General features: G+C 49.3%; 1 protein-coding gene and 3 long non-coding RNA genes across 5 annotated transcripts; 1 reads left to right on the top strand and 3 right to left on the bottom strand.

The window, feature by feature from the left end:
• Nucleotides 1-273: 273 nt before the first annotated feature.
• On the bottom strand, nucleotides 274-2,175 carry LOC121201998 (uncharacterized). The gene is made up of 3 exons (XR_005897286.2): nucleotides 2,048-2,175; nucleotides 488-581; nucleotides 274-394 (listed from the first exon to the last, which is right to left on the bottom strand). It is a non-coding gene; the product is annotated as an uncharacterized LOC121201998 (long non-coding RNA).
• Nucleotides 2,176-5,305: 3,130 nt separating this feature from the next.
• On the bottom strand, nucleotides 5,306-11,156 carry LOC129603705 (uncharacterized). Its single transcript, XR_008693873.1, has 3 exons — nucleotides 9,812-11,156; nucleotides 9,563-9,739; nucleotides 5,306-5,444 (listed from the first exon to the last, which is right to left on the bottom strand). It is a non-coding gene; the product is annotated as an uncharacterized LOC129603705 (long non-coding RNA).
• A 5,845-nt stretch (nucleotides 11,157-17,001) lies between these two features.
• LOC114849532 (uncharacterized) lies at nucleotides 17,002-19,240 on the bottom strand. The gene is made up of 5 exons (XR_003784637.3): nucleotides 18,347-19,240; nucleotides 17,627-18,220; nucleotides 17,470-17,543; nucleotides 17,264-17,362; nucleotides 17,002-17,178 (listed from the first exon to the last, which is right to left on the bottom strand). It is a non-coding gene; the product is annotated as an uncharacterized LOC114849532 (long non-coding RNA).
• Nucleotides 19,241-20,615: 1,375 nt separating this feature from the next.
• katnbl1 (katanin p80 subunit B-like 1) lies at nucleotides 20,616-24,278 on the top strand. Of its 2 annotated transcripts, none has more exons than XM_029141068.3 (10): nucleotides 20,616-20,769; nucleotides 21,299-21,394; nucleotides 21,493-21,530; nucleotides 21,719-21,986; nucleotides 22,063-22,178; nucleotides 22,261-22,311; nucleotides 22,414-22,503; nucleotides 22,747-22,851; nucleotides 22,985-23,078; nucleotides 23,755-24,278. In XM_029141068.3, exons 2-10 carry the CDS (start codon nucleotides 21,386-21,388, stop codon nucleotides 23,785-23,787), a joined length of 804 nt encoding a protein of 267 aa, XP_028996901.1. In that variant the 5' UTR covers nucleotides 20,616-20,769; nucleotides 21,299-21,385; the 3' UTR covers nucleotides 23,788-24,278. The 2 variants fall into 2 exon arrangements, with proteins under 2 accessions (XP_028996901.1, XP_028996900.1); XM_029141067.3 differs by having other exon boundaries at nucleotides 21,281-21,394.
• Nucleotides 24,279-25,053: the final 775 nt, after the last annotated feature.

The following is a 25,053-nucleotide window of genomic DNA, read 5'->3' as shown; positions in this document are numbered from 1 at the left end:
GAGACCGAGCAGGTGGCGACAACACTGGACTCACTGAGCAGCACAGACGCTCCGTGTTCCGTCCGCGTGGTTCCGTTCTGAGTTGTTCACATCTACACTCCTCCCACTGAGACACTCTGTCGTGTGACTTTCTGTGATTATCTCATCAGCGTGTTTTGGATGATGGTGACACGAACGAGCCGATGATGTTTATATGAGGATTCAGAGTATAAATATTAGCATTAAATATGTGTTAGTTGCTTCAGCACGGGCTCTAATGGTTTCTTTCTTCTGAAGTGACGTATGCACTGTTACCTCTTCTAGCCTGAAAGCGGCAGACACTCAGTGACACGTGACAGCAGGTGATGGATGTGACTCCGTGAGCTCCAGCTTCCCACCAGTCTGTGTGCGTGTGCTGGCAGACAGATGAGACAGATGTGGCTGCAGTGAATGGGTGAAGGTCCATCAGCCTTCAGTTTCTCGTCTGTGCAGCGATGCAAATATTTACCAGTCAGTGTTTGGAGGCTTTCGGTCCAGATCCACTCAGACCTGCTGCTCATCTGCAGGTTTCCAGCCTCGTCTGCCTGTTACACAACTCCACACTGCACAAAAACACTCCACATGTGACCACAGGACGAGCATGTGCGTTACCACGAGTACAGTTAAATACTTTATTACTTCATCCAGTGTCTGCAGTAAAAGGCCACTGTGATCTGGACCGGAGCAGTCCGAACATTAATTCATTGTCCGTCCAGCGGTTCTGACATGTGAGTCGGTCCAGATCTCATCTAAAGCAAAGTGAGGGAGTTCATGTCCCCTGTTTTTAAAGTTGAACCTGCTTTTAGCAGGGTCGACCGACTCTGGGATCAGTAGCTGCTTCGTTTATTATGGAGCTTGGGTGTTGTACGACTCCAGCACATTAGCATAAACTAAAACTGTGTGATGTCATTAAAGGCTGATGCTGATTGCTCCACATACCCAGAGGTGGTTCTCCAATTTATTGGAATTAACTGTTTCAGCAGCTGTGAACATTAATCAGCAGACGCGCAGATGTTGAGCCGTGACTATTTTTACTACTATTCGTGATTTATTGGGGGATGTTATCCAGGTGTTTACGCAACCACTGCAGCTCTTGTCCTCTCTGGCCTCTGCTTAGGGAACTGATCTGACAGGAACCTTTGTTTGATCGTCTGCTCAAACCGCTATGGTTGTGGCCGTCAGAGGTCAGAGGTCAGGCGCCTGCTGGTTTCCAGTGTGAATGAACTTGAAGCCACTGGTCATAACTGTGTGAAGCTTCATGCTTTACGGCTGTTGGTGAGCAGCTCTTGGCTGGTGAGTGACGCCGCCCGCCGTCCCACGGTGGCTCATTAGATCTCCTTCCAGTGGCCGTCGGTTTATTGAGGCGCGCTCGATAACATGACTGCGCTGGACGTTGTAGCGAAACAAAGCTTCCAGCCAGCGAGGGACACGTCAGAAGGACCTTCTCACTTGGTCGGCTGTAAAACGGATGAATGGGGGCTTGTTCGCACAGTTTGCCCTCTGTGTGTCGTCACACATACTGAGCCATCAGCCGCATATTTTACTGTGGGAAAGCATTCAGTTAATTAGTTTCTGTGGGAAAAGGCTGTTTAGGGTTTATAGTTTAGCTTTAGGTTAGGAAGTGTTTGTGTGTTGCGTGCTTTCTGTGTGAGTTCGCTGTGACGGAGCCTCAACCGGACTCTCACTGACCAATTGTGGGCCTGATGTTGACGAAGCGCTACGTCAGACTTTACTGAACCCTGGTGCTTGTTAAAACCCCCCAAAATAGCCTGCGGCTGCATTCCAGTCTGCCTCCTGAGACACGACCAGCGTCGACTGCGGCTGCAGCACTGCGCTGCGTGGCCAAGTTGATCCAACTGGTTGGTTCAAGCACTGGGAGATTTGGTTACCGTCATAAAAATCGTGTGCGGTGGGAAATCCCATTGTTTGCGCTCCTTCACTTGCATCAGGAGGTGAGTGCCAGCAGACACACAAACTGGCAGGTTGCTGGCGTCAGTGAGTGTGACACCACAGGCCTTTAATGGCTTACCGCTGGTCTCCTCACGGTGGCCGTCAGCACGTGATTGCCCTGAACGCATCACAACACAAGCAGCAGCGAGGAATCATTGGACTGGAAGATTAAAGGTCCTGGTGGTGTCTGACGAACTCAGCCGTTCCCCGTCAGAGGCTCAGGCTTGTCCCATCACGTCTCCACAGCTTCAGTACAACATAACAAACATGTTTTCATCCAAAAACCATTAGCGGACTTTCTCTGTCCTTGCTTGTCTCAGGTTTCCTCCTGATTTGGCTCGTTTGTCAGTGGCTGTTCCTCCTGTGCCTTCAGGCTTCACATTCTTCTCAGTCAGTATCTTGCTCAGCATCTGCAGGACAAAGGCTGCAGTGGTGGATGCAGCAGCTGGGAAACTATCGCACACGTTCCCCTCATTGGAGCGACACATCGTTGCTGTAGTGTGTGTTAAAGCACAACTCTCCTGTGTGAAGTCATTCACAGATAAAAACATCCAGTCAGTCCTGCTTGTTCTGCAGCCATGTGATTGATTCCCCATAAGCAGCTCTGCTTTAAAGTGCAGTCAGTGAAACGACCCTGGCAGACGTCAGGTCCGTCAGCGAGCAGCCAGCGGGAGCTGGAAACGTTGCGTCTTTGTTTACCATGAACCTTCATACCTCAGCGGCTACTCCACCAACAACAAGCTTAGCAAACTAGCTTAAACGCGCTGCAGCGCCTTTTCTTTTGTCCGCGGACTGTACAAAGAGCGTGTGTGGAGATTCTCTGACCTCTTGAAGGTCATTTGAAGGTTACGTGTCCTTGGCTGAGCTTGAATTTCTGCCCTGTTCCATGTGGGACTGATACTCATGGGAATGAGCGGAGGACGTCCCGCAGATGAAAGCGGCCGTGATGACGCTCTGGCTCGGTCTTTGTGCCTCTGGCTCGCTGTCATCGCAGCCATCAGCCTCTCCCTGATCCAAGCTTCTGTCTGGAGCCTCGCGTGGTTAAACCCTACTCGTGTTTGTCGCCACTCGCCAAGGTAGAATCCAAGTCCACTTCCAGTGAAAGTCAGAGCTTTCCCACTGCTGGAGCCAATGAGCAAACAAAAACAGAGACGAGAGCTTCGACTGTGAGGCCAAAATATGCCTTTGAACTGTAACATGAGGCCGAGTGATCTGGAGATTCTCTTGATTTAGCGCTTCGCCGGGAACGCGTGGACGCTCGTATCTGGCCGAGCTCCGAGTTCCTCTACGGGTTCCACGAAGACGCAGGTCTCCATCGTCTCTCTCCTCCAGGGACTAACTGTCAGGCTGGAGCTGCAGCGGAGACGCAGCGAGGCCTCCTCCTCCAGTGAGGTGATTTCCACGCTGGCGGCGCCTCCGCCAGGCGTCCTCCTCTCGCGCTCCTTCACCAAACGCAGTAAAAGACGGTGGAGCCGCCGCTGCCAGTTCACACATGAAGGCTGTGCGCTGGAGCTGTGAACGCCCCAGACTGTGGGAGACGGGAGCGAAGCAGAACACGGAGTGATCCTCCAGCTGAAGCGTTTCCATCTAGTCTCCAGTCATTAAATGAGCAATTAGTTCTACGAACACAAACATCTCTCCTGGTGCAGCACGAAACTGGACCACGTCATTTTTAATAATAATTAAAACCTGATGCACCTCTGTCAGCTGACTTACCTCACACATTCACATCCTAAATGTAAAAACCCAACTCTGGACTTGTCTGAACTCATGGGAAGGACGTGTTCACAAACAAAGTGAAGCCATTAAACAGTTCTATGTGATTATAAAAGGGTGGCGTCGGTTCATGTGTTTGGGTGAAACGTTTAGTGTGCGGCTGTTTGACAGGTTGTGTTTGTGAAGGAACCCCTGGGTCAGGGCTTCCCAGCAGCCGGTCACTGAGTTGGACTGGGTGAACTCCAGTTCGGCTTCAGAATCTGCTGTGGTCTCATAGACTGCTTCATACGCGCCACCTCACTGGTACCCGGACGAGCTGCTCGTTTGCTCAGTCGCTGCCAGAGGACGAGGGCTCAGACTGTGAAGGCGACCACTCGCTCTGTCTGATGCAGCCTCAGGTCTGAGGTCTGAGGTCGTTACTGAGCTTCTGCGCTGATTAAACCTGGGAGCCTGTAAAACCCTTTTTGATTGGTTTTTAAAACTCTGGGCCCAAAGCGTTGTCGTGGTGATGCGCTCGCTACCTGCACACGTGAGCTGGTCCACAGCTGTTTATCCCCCCCTCACCACCACCACCTCCCCCGCCGGTTGAGGAGACGTCCAGACCCTCCAGCAACTCGTGGTCCCTCCTGTTTTCACTTTGCTTCACAGAAAAAAGACACAGCGACATCTTACATAATTTTTTCCGTGTGGAAACTTATTTCTGGCAAATTTACAGATCATCCGCTTTAAAAGAAATTCCAGCGCGTCCAAAGGTTTGAAGCTGTAATGTGGTTTCCTTTGTGGGGTTCTGGACCATTTGCTGGTTATTTATTGCTTTCTAGCACCTCCTGCTTCTCGGCTCTGCACGCTTCCCTTTGCACAGGCCATTCTGTGCCTGTCTGGAAGGAGGGCGCTGGTGCTGCTCATGGCATCAGATCGTCAAAGCTGGAAGATGTTTTGTTGAACATAATTGAGTTTGTGCATTGGTGTAACTGGCCCGAAGCTGCCTCACACTCTATCACCTCGGTATTAAATGGTTCTTTTTGATTGGAGCAGCTGTGTGTTTCTTCACGGAGCATCTGGTGTTTAGTCTTTGTTTCTGGATGTTTTTGTCGTTGGAGCTGGTTCCATGCGACTCCACATCTGGATCCTACATGCCACTGTTCTGCTGCATTTTGGCCGCCGTTGCACGACTGGAGCTCTGCTAGTGTAGTTCTGCCAGAACTGTCTTATCACGTGAAAACAACACGGTAAAATATTTGAAGATAGATTAACTTACACTCAACAACAATTAGCCTGAGACCTTCTGAAGGTTCCGGCCGCTGCTTCATGGACTGAGGCTTGTGCCGCTGGTTTGTGTTGATCTACTGTAAGTGCAATCATGAGTTCTACTTCACCGCCGCCACTGCAGCCCGAGCAGTCGACCAGTGCTTCCAGTATAGACTGTTCCATCTGGGGGACGCGCTCCTCTAGAAACAGCCTCAGGTGAACAAGCTGATACCAGACAAGGATGGCTCTGATCACAGGCAGCTGCTGAGCTGGAATCAAAAGACTCAACTTAACATAAACCTTTCAACCAGACTCCAAACACACACTGCAGGTCCTCTCCTTCCTCTGGAGGCAAACTAACCGCTGCGTCTGAAGATCACAGTCTGTGGGCCTGCTGAGATAATTGGCTGTGGCCTTGCTGTAGTCAGCTCCAATCAGGAAACACCACGCTGCTCCCCACATCTGAAACAGCGCGGCTTGTTTGCTGGTGCGGTGGTGGCGCAGCAGCAGAGCTGTGGCAGGAGGCGACAGGAGATAAGGGAGCGTTAGTCGCTGCCTCTGTGCGAGTTCAGCTTCTGCTCGTGTTCTCTCACGTATTTAACAACACAGTCCAACATTCATACAGTATGTCCTCAAATAAGATTTCCACCACTCCATCCAGATTCCCCTCCACAGTGAAACCCACGTTTTGTCTCCGCTGCCTGAGAGCGTCAGCGTCTACTGAGACAAAGATTTGCTGCCAGGACTCGACCGCCCCTCACTGACAGGAGATGGAAAGCTCTACGAGCACAGGCGCTTGAGAGTGTCAGCGACTGTCAGGGGAAAAGGAGCACGGCGTAAGCTCTGTTTTATTCGCCTCTGGCCTAAACGTGGCTCCACCGACTGTCAGGAAAGATTCCTCAGTGCATATGATGAACGCAAGGAGGGCTGGTCGTCTCACTCCTGGGCTGGAGGAGGCTGGAGGAGGCCAGAGGAGGCTGGAGGAGGCCAGAGGAGGCTGGTGGAGGCCAGAGGAGGCTGGAGGAGGCCAGAGGAGGCTGGTGGAGGCCAGAGGAGGCTGGAGGGAGGCCAGAGGAGGCCAGAGGAGGCTGGTGGAGGCCAGAGGAGGCTGGAGGGAGGCCAGAGGAGGCCAGAGGAGGCTGGTGGAGGCTGGAGGACCCTTGTAAGAGGATGGAGGAGGCCCGGAAGAAGATGGAAGAGGCTGGGGGTGGCCAAAGGGAGGCCAAAGGGAGGCCAGAGGAGGCCGGAGGAGGCTGGAGGAAGCCAAAGGGAGGCCAGAAGAGACTGGAGGAGGCTGGTGGAGGCTGGTGGAGGCCAAAAGGAGGCCAGAGGCGAGGAAGATGTTTTTGTAGAAAGTCAGTGTAAAACAGAAAGGAACAAACCCTGAGAAGATGTCAGACCGTGGTCACTGCAATTATTTGGCTCAAACACATTTGTTTCCCTTCGTGATGCTTTTGTGGAACTCTGTTTATTCCAGCTTTATCTTGTGACAGCTCGGTTTGAAGTTTGACATGTGTGCATGTGTTTGTGGCACGATTGGATGTAAAACAGCACAAACAGGAAATGTGGTTTTCCTGCCACATGGAGGACATGGTCTGAGGACGACGTCCTTCACCCGCTGAGTGGCTGCTGGCTGCAGATAGACGGACCATGAAGCTGAGCCACAGTCGCCTTTTATGTGATGTGTGTGTTTGCTTTGGTTAAAACGTGTCAGGACACACACTTGGACTCTTGTATTAGCTCCCTGTCCATAATAACCATGATTAATCACGAGCGCTGCTCTGACAGATGATTGTGAGGCACAGACAAATTAAAGGCTGCCGAGCCGAGAGACACAAAACAGCACTTAGTGCATTAAAGGCAGGTGGAAAACAGTGATCGTGTCATTTGTTGTCATTTGTTGTCTCTGTTTACCTGTTTACCTCCTGACCCCGCGTCCCCTGCTTCTTGGTGTTCTAAAACTGGACCGAGCACAGCGATGCCACCAGCAGCACGGATGAAAGGCTGCCGCTGAGTGGGCCGACTGGGCAGACTGGACTGACTGGACTGACTGGACTGACTGGACTGACTGGACTGACTGGACTGACTGGGCCGACTGGGCCGACTGGGCTGACTGGGCAGACCAGGCTGGTTAAGCCTCAGACCTGTGCACCTGTGCCCCCCCCGACAGCTGCTTTGGTGGCGCAGCAGCAGCTGTGCTCCGTTTGAACCGGGGCTTGTTTGCTGCAGCTGTGTTTGGAGCCTGTTCTGAACCCCCACTGAGCTAAAGAGCAGACGTGGCTTCTGTTCACACAGACCCGTGTGCTTCCTGCTGTGTTTCTGGTCCAGCTCGAAGCCGCCAGTCCCAGACTGGGTGATGTCACTGATTAGTTTGCTAATCAGTCCAGGCTTTGATCCTCCTGGAGGTTTGTGTTTCTTGGACTCCTCTGTAAGAAAACAAGGAGGAACTGTGCGTCTGCTGCTTCACTGCTGCTCCGTTATTAGAATGGATCAATCTACAAAATGCTTCTATAACTAATCAGGTTATTTTGTTCAGGCACAGTCATGTTTGACTTTTTTGGTTCCAGATGAGGTGGTGCTGTAGCAAAGCCCAGCTAGAACCAACCGGGCTGCGTTTGTTGAGTTTCTGTCCGGCCGCTCACACACAAAATCCCACCCGCTGTGAGTTTGTTGAGGTTTGTGAAATAAATCAGTGGTTTAGGGCAAATTTGTGACCTGTCACAATAAGAAGCATGTAAAGTGTTTTATAGTCTGTTTGATTTCACAAACAAAACATGTTTGGAGTTCATTGATCTTGAGAAAGTTCCTTTTGTGTGTGTAACGTGCTAACGTCAGTCAGACTCTTACTTTGATAGACTGGAGGGCAGGAAGTGTGGCAAACAGCTGATTAGGACCAACTGCGCACATCGTCTGCTTCTGCGTGCTCCTGTTTTATACGTTGTGCTGTTTCATCTATCAGTGTTGACATTATAATTATTAATAATTGGGCACTCTCCACTTCAAAACAAAAGCAGTCTGTTCCAAAACAACACGGAGAGGATGGGAGGCAGCAGCCGGTGCCGCTGCCAGAGGGAACAATGGTGACTGTGTGTTTGTGGTTGGGCCTCGCCGTCCTCTGATCACTGCAGCTCCAGTCTGGGCATTCCTGGCATTCTGCAGGCGTCATCCTAGAACACTGGCATTACGCAACAGCTCAGTCTAACGTCTGAGCGGACTTCACCGGGTCTCAGAACCAGGAGCAGAGTGGCAGAAACCCGGCCTGAGCCGTTCCTGTTTGCTTGGTTGGTCTCCACCGGGTTGAAGTTTAACAGCGGTGAGCCCCACGCAGCGTTGCTCATTCCCATCCGCTGAGTCACAGACTGATACCCGGCGCATTGCTGGTGGGCTGGCACGCAACGTGGCATGTTTGGCAGGAGCAGTCAGGCGGCGCTACCTCCAGCACGCAACGCGCCCAGCTCCACGGAACCATTAAACCGAGAAAGGAAAGTCTCCCACTGTTTACACTCAATACTTTGATAAAATACTCAATACAGATTTGGAGAAGTGTAAAATACACCGTTCATTTTGGTTGAAGAGACACAGTCGACACAGTCGCTGCCTATTTATCAAGTCCAGTGGCCTTAATGGTTAGAGCCCAGTTCAGCACAGACTTCCCTGCAGAGGATATTAATAGGTTTCTGAGAAGAATAAACACGTAGCTGGTGATTCAGGCGGTGCATGATTTACAGCCTCCCTGTGGCGAACACAAGCCGCGTCTCGCACCAGTCCACCGCAGGTGAATTCCAGCGGCGGGGACTGCGAAGGTGACAGGGTGAAGTCTGATTGAGCCTCCGCTGTGGGAACGCCTCCGAGCCTTTTATTCAGCGGTGAACCCCCACACCGGGGACTGAACTGGGAGCTGGTCTCCCGTCTGCGGCCTCCTGGCGGTGGGAGCTCTGTGGAGCCGCACTGACTGATCGTCGCCTCGTTTAGGAGTCAAACTCATGATGAGCCGCTCTGAGCCTCCTTTTGCCGCCGTGTGACAGGGTTTTTCCTCGGGACCCGTCTCCAGCAGGGCCTTCGTTTGCTGAGGAGCCGTGTGTTCCACAGTCAGCTGGTGGCGCTGCCTCGGAGCCCCGAGGACGAGGCAGGACCTTGGTTCCAGTCCGGTCCAGCGCTGATGACACCTCCTCGTCTGCTGCTGTGCTCTGATAATAAGTCAGGGCTTTCCTCAGGAATCTGAGCGGGGAACGTCCGCTGTCCTGCTCTTTGAACGCGCAGCAGGTTTGCATTAGGGCGACCTGAGGGTGGGGGGCGCCCGGTTTATGGGCTTCCCTCCTCTTCCTATTGTTTTACGATGAAGGTATAATTTAGGAGATGCGGAGGCAGAACAGATGCATGGAAATCCTGGCGCCTTAAGATGTTTGAACCCTGACATGTGAAAGGGAGCGGTGGGAAGCATTTATCAGATCTCTGCACATCGGCTGTTACAGCTGTGGAGGAGATCCCTTCATAAATTTAATGAACCGTCTACATTTATCTCCATCTAAATGTCTAAAAGTATTACTTTTAATCGCTTCTCTTTAATGCACCTATAAATACATGTGACACGTATTGAGCAGCTTATTCAGAGGCTGGTGCTGTTTCTTACCATCGGACCGTGAGGTAGCGGCCTTTTGTGGATTTGCAGGAACCTGTGGCGCTGGTGGAGGAGGTGGGACATGAATCCACAGCTGGCTCATTAACACCTCACTCTACACGATGTTGTATGTGCGGGGGTTGTACGTCTTGGCTGGTGCAGTTTGCTTCTGGACCGTCTGGTCGCTGCCTGACGTTGTTATTTCAACGTGTTAACAATTAGCAGACACAGGACAGCATTGAAGTCCACAGTGGAGTTCACCTGCATCAGATCGTCCAGACGAGACGAGCGTCACAAAGCAGCGTCTCCTCCGTGTGGCAGAGAAAGGCCCGGTTCAGGCTGATGACAGACATATGACAGAGGTTATGCACCACCCCCCACAGCAACAATTAGCATCAATGAGAACGTGAGGAACAGGCTCCAGATGCTGGATTCCGCGTTCGCAGCCTCCTCTGTCTGCTGGATTCATGCAGCCGCTCTTTGGGCCGGTTCCTCCCCACACGTGCTGGTGTTGGTGCTCAGTCGTAACCGCGAGCAGACAGAACGGGACAAAAACATGTGGAATCTGATATTTAGTGGGATTAGATGTGGTCAAATCAACACATCGCTCTCTTTCTGCCAGAACAGAAAACGCTCATTCTATTAATCAGTGTTATTGTCTTTGACAGTCGAGTGCCTGTGAGAAGCATCAACTGGAGGTCTTTGGTAAAAGCGACCCTTTGTCTTCACCCTTCACTCAGATGTATTGATATATTTTCTTGAAGTTATCTGTCAGATGTAAATTCAGATTAAAGGAGAACCGGTTCCTCTGATTTGCTTTAACGGCTCAGTGGCGTCTCTATTGGCTTCACCTGTACCTGGTTCCTTAATGAGTTCTCTGTTTGGACCCACTGGCCCACGGTACCGACCCAGGCGGCCGTGTACCCTGTGCGTTGGCCCTGCGGGCCCAGCTCAGCGTCCTGGTGATAGAGACAGAATGCTCATTGTGCAAAGTGAAAACCCACTTTGACTGGAAACACTGTTTACTTAAAGCAGTCGCTCGAGGTTAAGAAAATAGTTTCCATCAGAAGCAAAGAGGGAGTCTGTGCATCCGACGGGAACTCGCAGAGCTCTGCCCGACGCGGACCTCGCGTAGGACACACATCACAGTGTTCCGATGGAAAACATGTCCGTGTCTCAGATCTGCCAGAGAAACATTTCTCTGCGCACCTGCGCTGATTAATTAACACCGGATAACGGGCCACGCTCAGGTTTTCTATTTCAAATTCCATAAGCGAAATAAAAACCCGCAGAAATGAGTGAATCGAGGCTTTAATCTGGGCCTGAGGCGACACATCCATCAGCAGCCGTTAGTGGAGTAATGCATGACACGGACGAGTCCAGTCCAGACCAGTCGTCAGAACATCCAGACAGCGTCAAACACAGAACACGTCTGCTAAAAACTCCTCGTGAGCGCGGAGCGGAGCGGCGCTGCGCTGCAGGCATCACCTCCAGCATCCAGCTCCAGCCAATCAGAAGCGGCCGCGGCAGCAGGCAGAGCATCAGCACCAGGTCCAATCCTCCACCTCCAGAACCGAGGCTGCTCCAGAGGACGCGCTTCCTGGGTGTTTCCATATGGACATCCTTCGGGTCCTCACTCCCCAGGTCTGAGCTCCATGTGTGGCTGAGCTGAGCCCCCCCCCCCCCCCCCCCCCTTCACCTCCTTCACGTTTCCATTCTGCTCAGAGGCTGTGGCCTCATGTGCTCTCTCCCTGTTCAACCGATTGAGGAAAACCGCTAATCGATTTCTGGAAATGATGGAGCCACATGTTGCGACATGAGTGATGCAATGTCTGTTTGTTTTTGTGTTTTGGAGCGAACCGACGGGGACGTTCGCTGTCGGACGTTTCAGGACGTTACTCTGTTACAAAGACGATGATTCAGAGCCAACATCTGAAGATGACTTCACGCTGCTGAGGCTTTACTCCGTCTGGTAAATCACAAACATTTTATAGCTGATTTCAACGCTGCTGTGATGAAGATGCCCTGATCTCCAGAGGGCGGCTCTGGGAGGAGGGGAGCGGTAAATCCAGTTTCCTGCGCGTCCAGAGGACGATGCTCCTGCCTCCAGTGGAGGAGGATGCTGGATTTACCCAGTCGTCACTGAACACCTGGGCCCTCGCGCACAGTAGCAGGCCCCGCCCTGGCCCCGGCCCCAACCCCGGCCCCGCCCCTGGCCCTGGCCACACCCCCGGCCCCGCCCCCGGCCCCTGACGAACGGTGCATCCCGTCTGCAGGTGTGCGTCGGCCCCATAAAGACATGCCTGTGTGTGTCCTGTTTCATCATTAAGGGCTGGAGATGGGAAAATAAGCGCCGTGGGGGGAGCTGGCAGCTTCTAGGTTTACGGCTTGAGGGCGGAGGGGCCCCGGAGCTGCTGCGAACACTCGGCCGTCTGTGTGCTCCGGCTGCTGGCGGCCGCCCCGGTCCCTGCTCCACCGCTAACGGCACATTTGCCTTTTTTGTCTGTCACGCCTCCCCACATCTTCACAATCCCTTTAATTCTGCCTCTCTCCCAATCTCTTGCCCTCCTTCACCCTCGCCTGGAATGTTTTCACATGGAGGGAAAATAAACGGCCGCCCGGCACGCACATCGCCTCCGCTTCAAGCAGCTCGGGCTATTAGTGATGAAGAGGAGCGGTGAGGAAGAGGACCGGGAGCTTAGCTGCCGTGGAAATGTTTACCTGGACATCAGTGTCATACTTTCCTGGGGTGTTGCTGTTCCTCTCCCTGCTCCCACAGAATGGGGCCTTTGTGCCGGCTCCCTCCCGGCCCCTCAGCTACTCTTTCAAGCAAGTGCTTCATCATCGCCCAACACAAGAACGATGATTCTTACCTGGGGCCCCAAAAAGCCACGTGATGATCATCAGTTCAGATGTATTTGGTCTAAACTCTTAGGAAATGTGTTTTTAAATCGTAGTAATCGACCTGCTTCTAATGTGATATGTTTTCTTTTCCTAAATTGGGGAAGTGGGTCTGAGCTGCGTTTACCTGCTCACGCTCCTCCGTCTACATTTGCTTTGGCAAACTTTACAAGAGTCGTCCATGAAAAAACACGTGAAGGAGTGAAAGCAGAGGCTGAGATGGAAAAAGCGAAGTCGTCGGGGCACCATCTTCATAGTTCCAGCGCGCTCCAAAGGGCTGTAGTGTTTTGCTCATGAGCCTTTGACCCGATCTCTGTGGTTTCGTTTGGATCTCTTCTCATTTCAGCTCCCAGTTCTCGACATGACATGTTTAAACGTAAACTGTCGCTTCACATCTATCTGCACCGTCTAATCCAACGTTCTGCTGGGTTTCTAGCAGATGTTATGCGGTTTCTCTGAAGATGCCCTGAGCCTGCTCTCTGACCTTTGTCACAGAAGGACTAGTACGTGTGCAAAGAACACGCAACCAGGAGCCACCTCTGCAGACGGGAATGTTCCGTCAGATGCTATCGCACCCTGGCTGAGTCTGGACCACGGGCCTCACAGGCCCATAAGTCCTCAGGTCTTCAGAGGCGCGAAACGTCCCTCAGGCCAAGACCAACTTAGGTTTGTCAACTATGCACAATTAGAGCCGAGCCGGAGCCCATCAGATAAGACGTCCCAGGACATTCCTCAGTCCAGACCCTCCTGCAGAGGACCGGCCCAGGAGCTTCCTCTGGAATGCTGAGCTTTGATTGATCCATCAGAGGATCAGGCTAAACCTGTGGAGGCGGATCTGGACTCTGGCCTCATCAGCCGCAATCGCTAGACAAATAGAAAACCATGAGCTACTGTTACGACAGATTAATTGTTCTGTATCGACTTTCCAGCAATGGAATCTGTTGGAACCCGTGTTCACTTGTTCACGTTGGTCAATCAGAGCGTTCACTGATTCCCATCTTTATTAGCTTTATTCCAGACTGCCAATCACAGTATTTTACATCAGTTCACCAGTTATAATTCAAAGTAAGGCCACTGGGTGTTTGTGCACAGAAGCAAATCACTCACCTCCATCCTGTTGGTCGATAGACAGGCTCTGACGGTGCTTCTGTTCATCACGTCTCCTGGAACAAAGGGGCAGAAATGTGCAGATGATCACAGTTACCTCGACTCTGGTCTGTCTAGAGTCTGTGGTTCAGCGGGTTCTGGCATCCAGATGCCGACCGGCTGAGTCCGTTTCTGTGCCACGCAGCCGTAATTAGCTTCAGATCCCGAGGCAATAACTTCCTCTCTGTTGGATAATAAACACATGATGTAATGATAAACACAATCAAGATTATCATATTGTTTGTACTGTAAACATTTTTCAAGATAACAGTGTGAACAGTCTGCTGCTTGATGTTTATAGTGGAAAGTTGAAGTTCTGGACCGGACCCAGCGCCGCTGCATACAGACCAATGCAGCCTTGCAGAATCCGTGAAGGCCTGCAGCTTCCAGCGCCTCAAAAACATCCTGCTTTGCTGCACTTTTCGCAAAGTTCAGCAAGGTTCAAGATATTTGAAGGCATATTTTTGGGCTCCAGCTGGTAGAAATCCTTTAATGCTGCACATAAGACCTGGTGAAAACCTGTCTGAGGTGGTTTATTTTCTTTGCTCACCAATAAGCCCAAAGCGCCCGTAGACACGAATGTCATTGGTTGTGTCGAGGATTAGCATCCTTACATAAGAGCACGTTTTGTCCAGTAGGAGTTTGCTCTAAGTCAGAGGAAGTAGCATTGTTTTTTTAAAGCCAAGCAGCGTCTACAGATGCTCGTGTTCCTTCTACAAAGCCTCTCTCTGAGCTGAAGCAGCCTCATCTTTAATCGTCTGCCAGCGTTTCGTCTGTTTGCCTGAGGGGAGTCAGGACGCTGTGAGCTGCATCATCAGAGGTGAACCTATCAGTCCTAAAGGTACCGACCGACTGCAGGAGGCCCAAAATATCAACTCAGAATGTGGACGTTTACAGTTTACAGCAGAGGTCAGAGCTCCGCTAAGGCCTCAGGACCAACGTCCGCCCGGGCCTCGAGCACCGACACGACTCAGGCCGTGCCCAGCAGGGGGCGCGCCCAGCAGGGGGCGCGCCCAGCAGGGGGCGCTCCCAGCAGGGGGCGCGCCCAGCAGGGGGCGCTTCCAGCAGGGGGCGCTGCTGCAGGGCGCGCTCCCAGCAAGGGGCGCTCCCAGCAGCACCTTCAACCCCTCATGTATTTCTTAAACCTATTGTTAAAACGAAGCTGAATTTGGTTCCAGACTTACAGCCACACACTGTTCCTAACAATCAGAAGACAAACACCTCCTTTGGCTGCTTCCATTATTTTCTGACTCTGTGGTACAGAAGGAGTTTCCATCACGCGTGCGTTGATTGGCCTGAACCCACGAAGGTGATTAAAGACCGATATCAGCGCCATCGCTCTCACCCTGGAGGAATTATTTTTATTGCAATCAGTGGAGCTGGTGGGTTTTTACCCCGCGCTCACAGTGAAGAGAGGCTTTTGACTTGATTTGGGTCGGGCTGGAGCAGATCACATCCTTGTGGCGTGGCAGCGGCTTCTGAAGTAGATCCTGTAGCTGTGAGGCCTTCTGTCCCAGAACCAGCGCCGACACTGGGGCTCGTATCACGCCCATGTTTACCAGCTGGGACCGGGCCAGAGTATATATGCAGCTCCACCAGAGCCAAGAGCCTGAAAGAAGGCACAGAGACGACTCGGGTTGAGGGTTCAAATCCATACATACACTGTGAGCTTTGTCTTATGTGGCAGAAAGCAGCAAATATTTGTCGGCCTCATTATTAGACAGTAACCAGTGATTATAGCTGCTAGCAGAGCTCTCGTCATCATCATCTTCATCTTCATCGTCCTCCTTCTCTTCCTTATCCTCCTCATCTTCCTCCTCCTCCTACTCATTCTCTTCATCTTCTTAATCCTCATCCTCCGCCTTACCTTCGTTGTCCTCCTCCTCCTTCTCCTCCTCATTCTCTTCATCATCATCTTCTTCCTCCTCCTTCTCTTCCTCCTCCTCCTCTTCCTCATTCTCATTCTCATCCACCTCCTCATCTTCTTCCTCCTCCTCCTTCTTTTCATCTTCTTCAACCTCATCCTCCGCCTCACCTTCGTGGTCCTCCTCCTCCTTCTCCTCCTCATTCTCTTCATCATCATCTTCTTCCTCCTCCTCCTCTTCCTCATTCTCATTCTCATCCACCTCCTCATCTTCTTCCTCCTCCTCCTTCTCCTCCTCATTCTCATCATCTTCCTCCTCCCCCGCCTCCTCCTCCTCCTCCTCCTGTGTGATGATTTTACCCACTTTGTTTGGAAAGGAGGAAGAGGGAGCCGTGGGCCAGGAGGCCTCCAGAGGGAGCGCTCCAACCCAGCCTGAACGGCGGCCTCTGTTCCTGGAGCCCTCACACAGACAGGAGTTCTACTGAGGGAACAGAGGAGATGGAAGCTGGGAGAAAATGGGCCACAGTAGAAGCCATGGCTGTAGGTCAGAGGGACGAGGCTGTGCTGCTGCTATCAGTCAGACAGGAGGAGCACGGAACACAGAGCAGATGTAATAAAAGGGTTCAGCTCAGAAAAACAAGCCTGCAGCAGCGTGGGCCCAGTTTGAGCGGCGCCACAGCGTATCTGCTGGAGGCCGTGGGAGACAGAGGGTCATTGTGAGCAGACTGCACCTCCATAAGGTTCAGTCCACGTTAATGAAGTGGATCCACATCATCTGCTGCTCTGTCCTCAGCTTCACTCTCACAACCAGCAGCTGCTTCCTTCCACCGCCGTCGTTTGGTGACACTGTCTGTTCCCCACTACTTGAACTGCTTAAGGAACCTGCGCCGTCCACGGTTCACACACGCTCCCTGTTCCTCCGTTTCCATCAGGGAGCCGCTGCTGGAAGACGACGTTAAGTCTCCGTGGAAGTTCTCTGTTGAGAATTGTGCGTCCTCTCCTGCGATCTGTCCTCTGTCTGCGCTGCAGATGATGCAAGACACCGACCTGGAGCCAGAGACGGATCTGGCTGGTCCTGACGGGATGAGCTCACGCTGCCTGTGTGCGTGTGCGTGCGTGCGTGCGTGTGTGTGTGTGTGTGTGTGTGTGTGTGTGTGTGTGTGTGTGTGTGTGTGTGTGTGCGTGCGTGTGTGTGTGTGTGTGTGTGTGTGTGTGTGTGTGTGCGTGCGTACGTTCGTGCGTGCGTGTGTGTGTTTGCGTGCGTGCGCGTGCGCGCGTGCGTGCGTGCGTGCGTGCGTGCGTGCGTGCGTGCGTGCGTGCGTGCGTGCGTGTGTGTGTGTGTGTGTGTGTGTGTGTGTGTGTGTGTGTGTGTGTGTGCGTGCGTGCGCGTGCGTGCATGCGTGTGTGTGTGTGTGTGTGTGTGTGTGTGTGTGTGTGTGTGTGTGTGTGTGTGTGTGTGTGTGTGTGTGGACCACCTCGTGATGCTGAGGGAACCGGAGAGCGGCGATTTCTCGTTTCACTGCGAGGCCGTGAACCGTGAGCGTCTGTCCCGTGTTAGTGGTTTCATCGGAGCCACGCTGGGCTCACGGCGACGCTCAGGTCCGCTTTCCGTGGAACGGCCGGTGGCTGAAGGCGCCGCCACACGTGTCTGTGCTCAACAATGATGCGTAGACGCCGTGTGAAGTTCTTCCAACCGCCGACTCTGCTCAGCTTCGCCCTGATATTAATTGATTAGCGATGAGTCCTTATTATTGTGTAGCTGTAAACAAATGCCTGGTCTTGATATCAGGAAACGCACTGACCTTTAATTCTAATCTCTTCACTTTTTCCCTCTTACATGTGAGACACACGTTGCTGCTCTTTCACTCTGATGCTTTTCCTCCTTGGCCAGAAACGGATCTCTGTAAAAGCCGAGCTGATGAAAACCACGTTTGATCCTTAAGGCAGACGGATGAAGTTTGTTTGATTTAAATGTGATGCAGTGATTCGAAGTATGAAATATGATTACCACGCTTTTAAAATGAATAATGAGGAAAACTTCCCTCAAGGCTCCAGTTGTTTTAGTCCCCACATCTGAAATCACTACAAACAGGAGAGTTTTTATAGTTTTAGCACTTAAAATTCAAGATGACATGAATGAATGAATGCTGTGATTATTCATTCACCTCTGATCTCTGTTTGCTGTTGGCGTTTCTGTTGAACGCTGTGGTTTGACCACCGTGACTGGTCAGTCGATGCTACAGACTGCGACGCTCCTCTGGATTGAAATCTGCAGCGTTTCCACCATTCTCTATCATAGCTTGACATTTACATAAGACAATATTTAAAATGCAAATATCAGATGAGACTGTTACTTCATAACCTTTAGCAGAGTTATGTAACGTGTGGCTACAAGACTCAAACGAGACGCGAGTCTGAAACACGGCTCGTTTCTGCCTCTTCAGGATGAAACGCCCTCACGCCTGATGTGATGTTAGTAGATGAAGGCCCGATGACTGCGATGAGCAGCGGGCGGCTGACGTGGGGCTGCACAGAACGTGACCCCAGCGTTCTCCTCCTCATGTGCTGGTGTGGGTCCAGGAGCGAGAGCCGCAGCGTGTTGCTCCACTCACGGATTCAATCTCATTATCTCTGCTCTCTGGGACAAATTGTTGTCAGATCCTTTTGATTAACTCATGATTTCTCCAGGTGTCTCCCATTACTGAGGGTCGAGAGTGAGACCAGAGACCAGGGATGGATCCTTCACGTCCATTAGGAGTCTGTAATAACAGAGATAACACACAGATGGCTCCGTTTAGGCTGAACTGGATGTTGGCACATTTTCACATAACATCTTGGAAAGTTTTAGATGAGCAGGTCTCACAAAGGCAGTAAAAGTCTTTTACCTGCTTTTCATTACTTTACGCACATCATTCACAGAAAGTGCAGTTTCGCAGCGATTGGCTCCTGAAGGAGACGTCTGAGGAGGCGCGAGCCTCGTTCTCTGTTGGACCCCATGCGGTGCCGACGGCTCGGCTTCACCCGCTGCAGCGCGACTCTCCTTCATAGCTGCTACATGAACATAAACGCTTCAGCGTGTTCGTGGTGGAGCACACGCATGTGCTTCCCCGCGTCATGAACAATCAACAACACACACACATTCAACAACAGAACATTAATGTAAAGAGCAGCCGTGTGGTTCGCAGCCAACGGCGTGGGCCCCATTCATCACCATTGGCGTGAGCAGCGGCCGTGAAGGTAAACACCAGTATTTCAAGCGCCTGTCGTGACTAATGGAGGCGCTTGGTGTTGTTGTTCAGTAGCTGTGAACTCCCAGGAGCTGAAAGCGCAGACTCAGGATCAGTGCCACTGAACTTGAACTTGTGCTAATGGAAGAACTGGAACCTCTGACCTCTGTTCTGGCTGCAGGCGACAGTGGAAGACGTCCTGCTGCCTGATTATTGGAGGAGCGGCGAGTCGCGCCTTTGGGTGTTGGACCTGCTGCCGTCGGTCTGAGCACGTTCCCGCGTGTGTGTTCCCTCAGACCGGGTCGTACCTGCAGCCACATGTGCCACCTGTCCCTCATTGGAGCATTTTCCACGGCTCTGTCTCCACCTGGCATGAGGCACATAGCGGTGTGCTATGGTGACATTCCCTGCATAGTGCAGCTTCCTGAACTAGAACCACAGCAGAAATCACACGGAGGCAGAACGGACTGCGTCTGCTTCCAACGGGCAGCTGCATGAGTAAATGTGTCTGTGCTTTCCTTCCTCGCATCAGGCAGATGGTGACAGTCAGGTTCCTCTTCGTGATAAAGACTTTACTGAGTAAAAGTCCAACCAGTGGAATGAAGGAGGGATCCTCCTGTCTGGACACTGAGCCAGATGTTCAGCAGCTGTGGGTGCACGCTGCCATCTAGTGGTGGATCACTCCTCACATACGCATCCATGCAGCTTCTGCTCCCAAACAAACCTGTCACGTTCGTCTTAATGTGATGCAAATGTGATGACTTTATATTGTTTATATTGACATCATGAGAACCGTCAAGTCACAGGAGTGCGGGCGAGGACCCAGAGTAGTTCATCATCTGGCCTGAGAACAGGCTGCTGTGTGTGAATCACATCTCCAGCCGCTCCTGCTTAATGGCCACACAGCTACCAGCATTAAGCTCCAGCAGCTGCAGTCAAGTCCAAGGCCGCGTGCCAGCATTTTCCCTGTCCCCTGTGTGATGAAGCCGTTTGCAAAATGCAAATTAGGGAAAAGAGTTGATTAGTTTTAGCAAGTTAAGCAGCGTGTCCAGTCCTCAGCTGATAAAAGACGGAAGCAGGGCCTCAGTAACAGAGACTTCTGCTCATAGATCCATGGCTCACCGCCTCAGTCTGATGAATATTAAGATGTTGTATGTGTATGTAAATATAAATGGAACCATATGTTTGCTGTGAAATAAAAGCTGGATAAAAATCAACAGATGTTTTTTTCTCCTGTTTCCTGTTGTTTGAACAAACAGGTGCTGTGAGACCATGTTGGGCTCAGGTAAAATGGGAACTTTGTCTCTCCACACATACTGTATTAAAAACAAAACAAACAGGTGGAATATTAACGGAGGACGGTCAATCAGTAGGTAGATATATTCTCGCAATAAGCACATCTTGTCACAGTCCAAACCTTTCCAGGGTATTTACCTTAAAAAATTCTTCACGTTTTATGTTTAAAGGTTTCAATCTGTCCTCACAGATGTAAATCTCCTGTGTTTTTACTCCCTGTGTGGGTGGATGCCTTTGTCTGACAAACTCTGAATTATTGCTCTGCATATATTTCTTTGTCATTGTACTTGTTTAAACGTAATATCTTATTCTATGAAGCCTCTAACGTCTGAGGGTTAGGCTCAGTTCAAGTAACTAAATATAGGTTAGTAAAATAGTTTTTACTCTGTAATCTCGATGTGAAATAGGTTTTAAAAAGTAGGTTTTCGTGTACAAGGAATTTACGGTAATATAGACATTATACATACATATTATATTAAAAGAAAACAACAAGCTAAATATCAACGTATCAATAAAAAAACAACTATAACTTATCACAAAGAACAACAATGCAGTGACGACTCAGGATAGCGCAGTGTAGTTCTGTAAGCGTCCAGCAGGTGGCGCTGCATCCACAGTTTTCCTTCATCTATATCAATCCCACAATCCCCCGCACCGGCGGTGTATTCATTTGAATGGTGGAACTCTGAGTCGCTAGCGAACCTGTTCGGAAAGAAGTTCGAATCACTTTATCACTGTTTGGATGTATTCTGAATAGAACCCCAGATACGACGTGCAATGACTCGGTTAGTATTTGAGTTTGCTTATTAAGCAGTAAACAAGCATTGACGTGTTGTTAGTGTAAACATATGTGCCTTGATGTGGAAGGCTAACTAGCTGTTAGCGGGCCAGCTACGTTTGTCTCCGATCGCCCAGCTAAAGCTAACAGTTACAGCTAGCTGAACCATAGCTGCTCAAGGGACTCACGCTAACTTTGGCTTAAGATATAACTGAAAGCAATGCAGTACTTTTCCAAACGTGCGCTCTTGTGTAACGAACCTATGTCTTAACTTTAATCAGCACTTGAGAGACTTTTCGCAGCTCTGCCAAGAAATTTCAATATTGGCAGAGCTGCAGCCGACGCCTTCGTATCCAGTATCACGTCAGCTAACGTTTTGTGTTTTATCTCATTTGAATGCGTCATTACCCTCATTGTTTTCATCCGAGGGTTTATTGTTGGTTTTTTTAAACCTCACAAAATACTTGTTGCTCCTGTTGAGACTGAGTTTTTTTTTCCTATGATTGTTTGTCCAACAGTGTCCCTTATTATTGCAGCTGGTAGGAATACCTGGCAACGGGACGTCTTTAAGGTCAACCAGAATAAACCCAATGGCCCGTCGCCCTATTGGCGCTGAATAGAACATGAAGCAGGTACATATGATTTGATGTGTGATTATTGTCGCTGCGAAGCTCAGTTCAATGGTGTTGTAGTTGTAGAGGTGGCCTCATCCCCTATCCTCTTGTTTTAGGTGGATAATGTAAATAAGGAAGAATTAGATAAAAAAAGGTGAGTCTGTGATCCACATTTTGGGATTCATCAAGTTGTCATCACTCACCATCAGCCCCCCATGTTGTGTCTTGGTCATTGGGTCATTTAGGCATCTTTCTATAACTTTCTGTGCCTTTTCTAATTGCAGCGTTTTTATAACTGAGACAGCTTTGCCCTTCGTTCACCTCACTGGCCTTTCTCTGCAGATTTCAAACGCGTTACGGCGTACACAGTCGTGGCCAAGTGTGCAAGAGGAAGGGTTGTCAGTTGGAGGAGGTGGGCTCAAAGCTGCACCGCAGCGCATCCCATGTAGGCCGTGTCCGCAAACCCGGCATGGCCAACAAAGAGAATGAGCTGACCTGCCCCGATGATGTGCGGGGCGCTCACTGCAATGACAAGCGTGGACTCCCTCTGAACTCTGCAGAGGCCTCTAAGATGGCAGGAGCCAGCTCCAAGTACAGCGACTTAACTGAGGTGAGTCAGAATTACTGCAGTTACATTTAGGCTTTAATCTTTTACGTTTGTAACCTGTTGTTGTTTTCTTGTAAAGCTATCAAAGGACCATGAAGCTATGACTGGCATCCTTTTTGGGAGGAATCTTCGCCTTAAAGTAGCATTAACACTATGGCAGAAAAATGCCAGCGAATTAGTGGCTTACCTTCTCAGGTAAGTTGATGGCTAAAGCTGCAGTTGTAATGGTTGACTCCTAAATATCAGATGAAAGTTTACTTGTTTTTTTCCTTTGCAGAATTCAAGACACGGGAGTGCTGCTTGACTGTTTACCTATCTTAACAAAAAAGTGAGTGTGTTTTTTAACGGCATGTATCGGCACGTTCTGTGACACGGCTGCTCATTTACAATAAATTACACTTTTATTTTTTTTCTTCCCACATTTCATCAGTCTGCAAACTGAAGCATCACGTTTGTCACTTGGCTGCTGCAATGACCTCATGCTCCAAGTCAAAGTGATTCTTGCCAGTAAATATGAAGAGTAAGTGCCACTCTGGAAGTAAATATTTTAGGTTTTTCATTGTCTAACTGGATCTGCTCAGTCAAAAGCAGTTGGATTTTGTGTTCAAGATGATGCACAACTCATGAGCTTCCAGCCAACTGAGAACTTATGAAGCCTCTTTAATAGGTGTTAAATATATAGAGGATAAAGCATAATCAGCCAGACCTTCTACACATCAATTCACGATATACAACATAATTTACCTGTGTTTGCTCTTTACAGACACATACTGGTGGGGTTACACTGGGTTCAAGCTGTCATTAGAAAATGGCAGCTGGAACTAGCAAAGCATGAGAAACAACTGCGGGACAGTTGTTCTGAAGACAGGTGAGTGCTGCATGATTGAAAACATCCATCCACATGCCTCCAATATGTCAAAGAGTAGTTACATTTGCAACTCAAACGTTAGTGTTGTCGGGTGTCTTGTGCCCCCTCCTGAAGTTCTGACTGTTCACGGCAGGAATATTGAAATTATGAAACAACGGCTGAAGGACCTGTGGAAGGAAGGAACACGATTATGTTTGATTCCAGGATCTACAGGAGAACAGGCAAAGGTGGGAAAGTGCAGTTGTATAATATGTCAAATATGGGCAAGGTGCAACTCAACTGTTCCTAAAAACAAAATCAGGCGTTATTAATTTATTTTTTAGAATGTTTTTACAGTTTTGTTATCTACATGTTTTTTTTTCATTCTTGTCTATAAAGGGAAGAAAATATTATCACCTCTTTCATTCCTCTATGTTAAAGCTACAAAATAAAGAGGATCTCGTTGATGTTGGTGCCTTAAGTGTTTCACCAGACAGACAGCACACACTCCTGCTGTTTTTTTTTTTTTCCCTCCCACCATCTGTTGATTTTGGGTGGACACAGGCAACCACTCCCATCCTAAAAATAACCTCCAGGTCCAGCTAAGCTCACTAGCATCAGCATTTGTAACATGAGTTGCTAGTGTCTATTGTGGTTTTGCTTCATTTGTTTTCATCTCCACATCCTGTTTCATGCTGGACTACACAAAACAACACTATGATCTCAGAACACACAAGACACTTTGAGGTTCTGAGTCTTAAACAGATTAAAACCATCCACACACCATATTTAAAGTATAATAATCCAAAGTCCTACTTTGTTTGTTTAAACTGGCTTTTTTATAGTGTTAATTCTGTGCATGAGGATTTTTGTGATGTGTTTATCTGGCCTCAGTTAAAGTGTTATGTCATGTTGATGTTTCAGCTCATTGAGGCTTATCTATCACAGCTACCCTGACAGCTGTCAGCGTAGCGCTCTGGGGATGTGACCACCACTACTGTCGGATCATGGCTGTGTATGGAACTGATAGTGATGCCAGAGAAACGGACTGTTTCACTCTGCAGCCGAAACTCAAACGTCTTAACTCGGACTGAACCTGCCAGTTTAGATGACCCCATTGGGTCGAGCTGGAGATCCACTCAGCAAACGACTGCTTCATATTGAAGTGGACCTCTATGGGACTGGGTCTAACGTAGCTCCATGAAGTGCCAAGCTCTTTGTCTCTTACTGCACCACTCCACTCTCTGCCATGGAATGCAAAAACACTAGTGGATGTAATGAATGCGCCGCAGTTTTGATGTTTTGCACCTGACTCCTCTGGAACCAGGAACTTGAATCAGTCTTAAGTTATTAGAGCTTGTTTTCATGTTTTGTCTCGTGACATTTTACACTATACAGTCAAAATAAGTGATTCTTTTAATCTTTTAAATAAATCTGATTAAACTTGAGTTTTGATATCTTGATTGAACTTTCAAAAATTGCAATAAGCAGAATAGTCTTAATATGGTAATAGGATAACAATAATTTGTTATACAGAAAAATTTGAGAAGGAGCAATGTATCCAACAGGTGAAGTAAATGAGGTGCGGTTACGTAACAAGTAAACTTATATAATTGCTGTTTCCCTGATGATCATACAGGAAGTGGCCAAACAGGTTTTTTCACTTGTATTTAATTTTTTATTGTAGGAAACTTTACATCTGAAATAGGTTTCTTCTCTTTGTTAGTGTATGAAGAACCAAACATTAACTTACTAAGCAGTTTAAATATTTGTTAATCATTTGCACTTTTTTGGTCTGTGCATTACTCAAGCAACAAGTGAGGTTAGTGAAAAATGTCTGGGTGAACACATTTTCAAACTGGTTGTATGTCTTATTATGTTGATATTTATATTTATTATTAGACTGGTAGATATCTAAGAATCTGAAATCAAAAAAAGCTAAAAGCTTTTTTTAAATTAAAGAAAAAATGGCAAGTTTATTTCTTTGCAAATACAAATGTGACTGTTTTACCAAACTAATCTGCACAAATCTGCCACAGTTTAATATGTTTTCAGTACGTTCGAATCTCTCAGGAAGAATGAATTATAATTAAAACCAGGTACTTATAAAAACTATTTTTATACATCACAGCAGCAGAAGACATTAAAATTGTTTTAATGTCAATTTTGCCATCATCAGAGACGCGTTAATGTCTGCAATATGTTCATAACTGCAGAACAATA

The sequence above is a fragment of the Betta splendens genome, chromosome 24 (assembly GCF_900634795.4).
Source record: "Betta splendens chromosome 24, fBetSpl5.4, whole genome shotgun sequence".
NCBI lineage: Eukaryota > Metazoa > Chordata > Actinopteri > Anabantiformes > Osphronemidae > Betta > Betta splendens.
Note: the sequence above shows the minus strand (reverse complement) of the source record. Positions and strands in the feature narration are given on the sequence as shown.

What these genes read in the sequence shown, in the direction of transcription:
- katnbl1 (XM_029141068.3), top strand. An exon ending in GAAGAATTAGATAAAAAAAG is followed by an intron (nt 21,531 to 21,718) that starts GTGAGTCTGTGA and finishes CTTTCTCTGCAG; the next exon opens with ATTTCAAACGCGTTACGGCG. An exon ending in TTACCTATCTTAACAAAAAA is followed by an intron (nt 22,312 to 22,413) that starts GTGAGTGTGTTT and finishes ACATTTCATCAG; the next exon opens with TCTGCAAACTGAAGCATCAC.